The sequence below is a fragment of the Jaculus jaculus genome, chromosome 1 (assembly GCF_020740685.1).
Source record: "Jaculus jaculus isolate mJacJac1 chromosome 1, mJacJac1.mat.Y.cur, whole genome shotgun sequence".
NCBI classification, from domain to species: domain Eukaryota; kingdom Metazoa; phylum Chordata; class Mammalia; order Rodentia; family Dipodidae; genus Jaculus; species Jaculus jaculus.
This window is the reverse complement of record NC_059102.1, coordinates 150653357-150661193: the sequence shown is the minus strand read 5'-3', so window position 1 is coordinate 150661193 and position 7837 is coordinate 150653357. Positions and strand designations below refer to the sequence as shown.

Genomic DNA, 7837 nt, shown 5'->3' with positions numbered 1-7837 from the left:
CACATAAGCCAGATGTTCAAGGTGGCACATGCGTCTCGAGTTTGTTGGCAGTGGCTGGAGGCTGTGGTGTGTCCATTCTCCTCTCTCTCCCTCTCACAAATAAAATATTTTAAAATTTGTTATTTGCAAGAAGATAAAGAAATCACATGGGTATAACGGAATCTCCAGCCACTGAAAACAAACTTATGACACATATGCACCACTTTGTGCATCTAGCTTTACATGGGTACTAGGGAACCGAACCTGGGTCATTAGGCTTTGAAGGCAAATGCCTTAACTGAGCCATCTCTCCAGCCCCAGGAAGCCCTTTTTTGCCAGTGGAATAAAGAAGGAGCTGGCTCAAATGCATTCCTCCAATGATACATAGTGCTACCGTGAAGCCATGGCTCCCAAGACCGGGAGCATGTAAAATACCCTTGTTATCATCCAGCCACAGGCAGCTCAACAAGGACCCTTAGCTACCCTGGGCCTGGTTGGTTGGTCTTGTAGCCCACAGTCCATGTGCTCAGTGGGCACTAAGGGTAGTGGCTCCACCAGACAGGGTAGGGGGACCATCTGCACATGGCAGGGTGTTCTACCAGACGGAGATGGTCTTGTTACCCACAACAGAAAATAGTTCAGAGCCTGGAGTAAGGCTTAGCATGTGATAATTATGACCAGAGAAGCTCCTGGAAAGAGACATTCTCTCTGCACAGTGAGCAGCCTAGCAGGACCACTGTCACTGTATGACCACCTTCACACCTGTCTGCTAATGAGCCCAGTTTTGGGTACTTGGGAAACATCAAGTAGGTGCACCTGGGCAGCTGAGGGCCCTTTGCTATCCCTCAGCATGGCATCACCTGGAGCCCAAGATGTGAAGAAACCAGGTCAGGAGACGGAGCCATACTCTCACCCTAACCCAGTTCTGGAAGGCTGACCTCACCCTCTTCAGTTCCAGCGCTGCCTGGGGCAAAGGCTTTTTCAAGTTAAGAATTTCTTCAAAATACAAAACCCCAAGGATGGGGCCACATGCGTTGCCATCCCAGACTCAGGAGTGTGAGGTCACACCACATGTACACACATGTGCATGCACACAGTCTCTCTTCTCCCAGTTTCTGGGTCTAGCATCTGTGTCTTCCCCATAGACCTGCTCCTGGCCTTTCAGCCCAGCACCCCGACTTTACTTGCTAACTAAATTCCAGGCCCTCTCTTCAGTATTTTTTTTTTCTGGTTTTATGAGGTAGGGTCTCATTCTGGTTCAGGCTGACCTGGAATTCACTATGTAGTCTCAGGGTGGCCTCGAACTCACGGTGATCCTCCTACCTCTGCCTCCCAAGTGCTGGGATTAAAGGTGTGCGCCACCATGCCCAGCTTCCTCAGTAATTTTGACACAGTGAAAGTACTGGTCTCAAGGACGACATCCCCAACATCACAGTTGTTTTTAGACACTGTCCCAATTTTACAGGAGGAAAATGGTTCCTGTGACATTTTTGGGTAGTGATTATATCCTTTGCAAAAGAATAAATGTTAAGGGCTGCAGGTGAGCTCAGTGGTAAAGCAAGTGCTTGCCTAGTACACGAGGCCCTGGTTCCTTCCGACCCTAGCACTGCAAATCTAAGCAATCACTCCATCAACACATTAAAAAAATAGGTTTAATGCAGGTGGTTCATCTCATAAAGAATTTAACAGGCACTCGGGACGCTGGGAAGGCTGAGTGTGCAACATGTGACAGAGTTTTCTTATCCCCTGGCACTGCCACTGACATTTGGCACAGCCATCCCTTCCAACTACCAACCCTAACACTCCCACCCCATCACCCAGCAAGGGGGGCATCGACAGCTCTGAGGAAAAGGAGCTAATTAATGCAGAACAAAGCTTCTTTGAGGAAAGAGCATGATTTAGTGCAAAAAATCTGCAGCAAGCAGCAGGGTCCACTGGGGAGGCTCCTGCCAGTCCTTGGGAGCAGACAGACTTCGTGCAGAGCCCTCCTGCTAGTGGACGGAAGTTGACTATAAATTAAAGAGCTGGGTCAACAGCCATGTGTTTTTGCTTGCCTGCCCTGTTTGGAGAAATCTGTTTTTCTTCAGTGGAACACAACTGTCTTCAGACTGCCAGCCACTGGTCTACCTGGCAAGGCAGGGCCAAAAGGGCCACACACATGCCCAGGGCATGGGGATGACAACAATTTTGAGTGAAGCAAGTATTCACAGGATCCATCCGGTGTCCTGCCCCTGGTGATAATAGTACTTCACCTGCCACCCAGGTCCCCATGAGCCACGCACTCCACTGACAAACCAGACAGGCCAGGTACTGCCTGCATTTTGTCTCACACCCCCAGGGTGCTCTAAAAGCTACAAACATCGAGGGAACAGCTGGCCCATTAAGGCCATCCACTAGGCTGGCAAAAGCCGCTGGAGAAAATGCTATTGGTCTGGGTTCTCCAAGGCTGGCTTGTTCAAGATCTCAGACAGTTGCCGGAGGCCAACAGGTCTCCATCCTTCAGAGAGGCCAAAAGGGCCCCCAAATGCTAAAATGGGAGTGGCCTCCCAGGACCTCTACATGGAATTCCAGGATCAGCCTGAAACTCAGAAGACCTGCTCAGAGGGAGGGCAGATGGGAACTTGTGCCACCCTGGGTGGCCCTGCACCAAGGACCTGCCAGTGCCATCTGTGGCATTCTGTTGGACTTTACCTAAGGCCTGCCTGGGGATCATGACCAACTTAGCCCCTCAGCACAGCATAGGGTGATCTATGGGCATAGGACTCAGGCAGCTGGGAGGAGTTTGTGGCAGTAGTGTGTCTGCTAGTAGAGCTTGACGGGTCCCTGAGGCTGGGGCCACAACCAGGGTACAGGAAGGGATATGCAGCTGGAAGGCACTCCTCTATGTCCCAGGGTCTTTCAAACCACTTGTGGGGGTCTGATGTTGGGGGTGTGTCACACAGAGGGTCTCAAGGTGCCGACTGGCCAGAAGAGGCCACCCACAGGACAACCTGAATAAGTGCAGGCAGCAACCAGAGGCAGGAGGCCAAGGGAATCACACAGGAGGGTAGCGCACAAGCCAGCAGGATTGTGGAGTAGTCTCAGCCCTTTTCTCTCCCCATGGGAGTGTGTGCTGTGGGCCTCACCCACAGGATGGGGCAGCAAAGGCCCTGACTGGCCCTACTCATCAAGAAATGGAGCATGCCCGGGCACAGTCAAGAGCCCTGGGGAGACTGGGCCCTCACATGTCCACAAAGACCATGAAGCACCAGCCCAGGCCTCCGACCAGCAGCATGGTCACATGAATGCCATAGATGAGCAGCTCGTTCATGAGGCGGAAGTCCACGCGTCTTCGGCCCAGCAGCAGCAGCAGCACGGACAGCTTGAGCTGGAAGCGCAGCAGCACCCTCACACCCACATACTGCAGACAGAAGAGCGTGGCCAGCGCGCCCCACAGCGCCGCTGTGAAGAGGCTGCAGCTGAAATACAGTAAGAAGCGGATGAAGCCATAGAGCCAGCGGGTCTTGATGTACACGTCGAAGTTGTTGTACTTGGTGCGCGCCAGGTGGGAGGTCCGCACTGGCCCACAGGCTGCGTGGAGGCAGGTGGTGTGCGGGCCATGGAAGGAGCGCACCCGTCGGGGGATGGGCATAACCGGCATTTGGCCCCAGCGGCAGCACTAGCTCACGGTGGTGGTGCAGTGTCCAGGCGGCCAGCATAGGTGTCATAGGTGCCTAGGCCTGGGATTTCTCAGCTGACCCTTGAGAGAACTGTTGGCCTGCAGGAAAAGGAACAAGGAGGCCAGGTCAAGCAAGGGCAACAAGCAAGGGCAACCACAGGGTCTCTCTCTCTCTCTCTCTGGACATCAGGCAGTTTGAACAAGCACGAATGCCAGGTGTGGGGGCTGTACCCTCGGTCTCAGAACCTCACCCTAACCCCTTCACAAATCCTCCTGAGGACACTTTCCAGGGACTCTGACAACTTGTGAAAGCCCAAAGTGCCATTCTATCCACAGTGTTGGGGCGGGAGAGCAGCTGGAACAGTAGCTGCGTCCCCTTCCAGCTGCCAAGAGACCCCCTGGGGGGGCAGTCAATGGCAAGAAGGTTGGGGACAGGATAAGCAGAGTCTATGCCCACTCCTTCTATAGCTTCTCCAGCCCTAGGATCCTGCCCTGCCATGGTGTTTTCATGTCACATGCCCGTTACTGCCCAGGACTCTGCATCCAACGCCATCACACACAGAATCACAAGATGGAGCTGAGAACAGATTCCCACGAGTGGGGCCTCTAGGTCCATTGCTGGGCTGAACCTTGCAAGTTATTTCTTAAGAGTGATGACCTGCAGGTCACACCTCTTTGCCCCACTGCTCTTGCTCTGTAAACAGAGGGACATCATCACTGCCCCTTCCCTTGGGGGCTGCGGTCATGTATCACCGCTGGACACAGGGCCACAATCAGTCCCGTGCTGTTTGCCACTGGAGTGGCAAATCTTTCAAACCGGGCCACAAAGACAGAAGCGGTGCGTGGCCCCTTAGTATCACCTAGCAAAGGCATGTGCAGCAGCTGCCTGCGTAATATGTGGATGGAAAGAAGTGAAATTTCAGGCTGTAGAACACGAGAGACCAAAAGCTGGTGACAAAAGAAGGCTTCGGCATCTTCACACGGACTTCAGGCCGGCTCTCCCTTCCACGCTGAGCAAATGGCTGCTGCTTCAACCAATGGCACAGAGGAAGGGAATCTGAGCCATTCGGTGCCAAGTCCTGGCGCATTAGCTCAGCCGGACCCAGCCTCGCTCACCTCGCGGGCGAGGGTCGGCCAGGCCTCCGTCCCCAGGACACTGCCGGGCCCCGGGCCACAGAGCCCACGCTCTCCAGGGCCGGCCAACGCAGGCCCGCTCGGAGGCGCAGCACACCCAATTCTAGCCAGGCCTCGTGCGACCCCGGCCCCGCGGTCCTGGGCACCACTTCCGGTGTCGGCGCCGCCGTTGCCCTGGAGACGGCCCCTCGGGTCCCCGCCCGCCCCAGGCCGCTCACCCGGTGCCCTCTCCGCGGCAGCGCCAGGGTCCCGGAGCACACAGCAGGCCGGCAGCACTGGAGGACGGGTCTGAGGGCGACCCTGTGCCCGGGAGCTGCGACAACGGGACGGGCGCATGGCGCAGAGGGTCAGGGCGCAGGACGCGACCCCCTCACTCGACCCCGGCTAGGGCCGGCCGGAAGGAGGAGACGCACCCCGGCCCAACTGCCGGAGGCGTTTGGCCCAGCGTGGGAGCCGTAGCGCCGTCCCTCTGCGGCCACCGTAGCGCAGGCCTCACGCGCTCCCTTCCCCCCACACACCCCCGCTGCCCTGCACCCGCGCCGACACCGCGGATCCTAGCTGCGTCCGTCTCGGGCCCGCGCGAAGTGTCCCGGAACTCGACGCTTTTTCAGGACGCGCGCACGCGACAGCTTTGAACGTCACCGCTTAGGATGCAGCTGGATCCGCGGACCCGTCCTGCGCAGGCGCAGAGGGAGACGGGCTGGGCCGCTTCCTGTGGGCTCTCGCCGCGCGGGGGGCGTGGGGGGAGGAAAGAATGTCCCAGTGGTCAGCAGTGCGCAGGCGCGTTCCTGGGCTTCCTCTCCCGGTAGTGTCTGAGAGGTAGAGTCCTAGCGACAGTGACTTTGGCATCTGCGGCTCGGGAAGGTTTGATCTCCAGGGCAGGAAGCTGCTGTGCACGTCGGGGAGGCGCAAGGCCAACTCAGGGTAGAGGAAATGGTGTGGCCCGAGTGCCGGGGACCCTAGAAGGAAGAATGGGGCTGGTGTCTCGCCGACTGGCTTGGTAACCTTACCTCGTCCCTGCCGGCGGAGGGTGTAAAGGGTTCCAGCTAGAAGTTGACGTGGCCTGTGCTTGGGTGTGGCTGAAGGATGGGAAGAGAGGGCAGGGTCAGGTTGCCCCATGGGGGAGAGAGGTCCTCAGAGTGGCTGACCCTTCAGGGTTGTCCCACCCACGCATCGGGATGCAGGCTTCAGTGGAGAAAGCGCGGACCTGGGCCAGCCGGCTTCTGAACGCAGGCCCTTTGCAAGACGGCGTGCCGCAGCTGCAGCAAACAGCCTCCACCGCTTCAGTGCCCCACTCAGGCTCAGGACCCCAGAGTCTTGTCTTGTCTTTTCTTTTTTGGTTTTTCAAGGCGGGGTCTTGCTGTAGCCCAGGCTGACCTGGAATTCACTATGTAGACTCAGGGTGGCCTCGAATTCTCGGAGATCCTCCTACCTCTGCCTCCCAATTGCTGGGATTAAAGGCGTGCGCCACCATGCCCGGCTTTGTTTTTTTTTTTTTAATTAAAATTTTTTATTAACATTTTCCATGATTATAAAATATATCCCATGGTAATTCCCTCCCTACCCACCCCGGCTTTGTTTTTTAATTAATACTCCCTTTGTCTATTTTACATTTACAAAGTATTATTTTTATTATTTCTTTATTTGAGAGAGAGAGAGGAAGAGGCAGAAAGAAAGAGAGAATGGGCACACCAGGGCCTCCAGCCACTGCAAACGAACTCCAGACACAGCATGCGCTCCCTTGTGCATTTGGTTTACATGGGTCCTGGGGAATTGAACTGGGATCCTTAGTAGGCTTCGCAGGCAAACACCTTAACCGCTAAGCCATTTCCCCAGCCCCTCCTGTTTTTATTTTTATTTTTTTATAATTAACAACTTCCAAGATTGTAAACAATATCCCATGGTACTTCTCTCCCTCTCCCTACTATCCCCCTTTGAAACTCCACTCTCCATCATTTCCCCTCCCCCTTTCAATCAGTCTCTCTTTTATTTTGATGTCATCATCTTTTCCTCCTATTAAGAAATAAATAAAAGATAAAAAAATTAAAAAACAAACAAAAAGTGCTGGCCTGGATTACTGCCACCCAAGGGTGATAGTTTTCTATTTTCCTCCACCACATTGAGGGGCCAGGCCTTGAGTTAAAGGCCCCTCCATGGCTCTCAGATGCTATTGTTCCAGGGCAGACCTTGATCCTATCTTGTTCCTTCACTCTTTTTTCTGTTCCTCTGTCCCTCTTCCACCTGCCCAGTTCTATTCATTCTTTAAGACCCTACTGGAAGGTCCCCGCCTCCAGGAAGTCACCTCCAACCATGCCCCCTCATTGCCTCAGAGGCCCCCAGGATCCCTCCCAGGGAAGAGCAGGTGGAGAGTGGAGACTGTCCCTTGCCTCCCTCTGCCCACACTGGCTCAGAGCCTCCTGACCTTGGACCACAGAGCACATACTTAAAGGACACAGGAAGTCTCACAAAAGGATACTTCCTATGACCTGCACACTGCTGCATTCTGTTCTTGGATATTGTGGTTTGATTCAGGTGCCCCCCATATATTTAGGTGCTCTGAATGCTAGGTTCCCAGCTGATGGAGATTTGGGAATTAACGCCTCCTGGAGGCAGTGTATTGTTGGGGGCAGGCTTATGGGTGTTATAGCCAGTGTCCCCTTGACAGTGTTTGGCACACTCTCCTATTGCTATTGTCCACCTTATGTTGGCCAGGGGTTGTATCCAGCCTCTGCTCATGCCATCATTTTCCCTGCCATCATGGAGCTTCCCCCTCAAGCCTGTAAGCCAAAATAAACCTCTCTTTTTTTCTCACAAGCTGCTCTTGGTTGGGTGATTTCTACCAGCAATGCGAACCTGATTGCAACAGATATGTTGGGGAAGGCCACCATTGAACCAATTCAGTGAGCCACAGACCATCCCCTCACCTCAGCAGCCTAGACCCAAGAATAGCGCTATATACTCTAGGCAGCCTAGGTTGGCCAAGAGAGAGCCTCCACCTATACAGTTTGCTGCAGGCTGCCTCTGGTGTGGAAGGTACAGCTGGGGTCCCCACCTCTGTCTGCATTC

General features: G+C 54.7%; 1 protein-coding gene across 3 annotated transcripts; it reads right to left on the bottom strand.

Moving 5' to 3' along the window:
- Positions 1-1613: 1613 nt before the first annotated feature.
- Tmem250 (transmembrane protein 250) lies at positions 1614-5910 on the bottom strand. 3 transcript variants are annotated; one of them, XM_045139415.1, is made up of 2 exons: positions 5782-5910; positions 1614-3736 (listed from the first exon to the last, which is right to left on the bottom strand). In XM_045139415.1, the coding sequence occupies exon 2, from the start codon at positions 3617-3619 to the stop codon at positions 3200-3202; it is 420 nt and encodes a 139-aa protein (XP_044995350.1). In that variant the 5' UTR covers positions 3620-3736; positions 5782-5910; the 3' UTR covers positions 1614-3199. The 3 variants fall into 3 exon arrangements, with proteins under 3 accessions (XP_044995350.1, XP_044995343.1, XP_044995357.1); XM_045139408.1 differs by lacking the exon at positions 5782-5910 and adding an exon at positions 4990-5243; XM_045139422.1 differs by lacking the exon at positions 5782-5910 and adding an exon at positions 4754-4837.
- Positions 5911-7837: the final 1927 nt, after the last annotated feature.

Excerpts from the sequence above, each read along its gene's own strand:
- Tmem250 (XM_045139415.1), bottom strand. The coding sequence starts at position 3,619 with ATGCCGGTTATGCCCATCCCCCGACGGGTGCGCTCCTTCCATGGCCCG.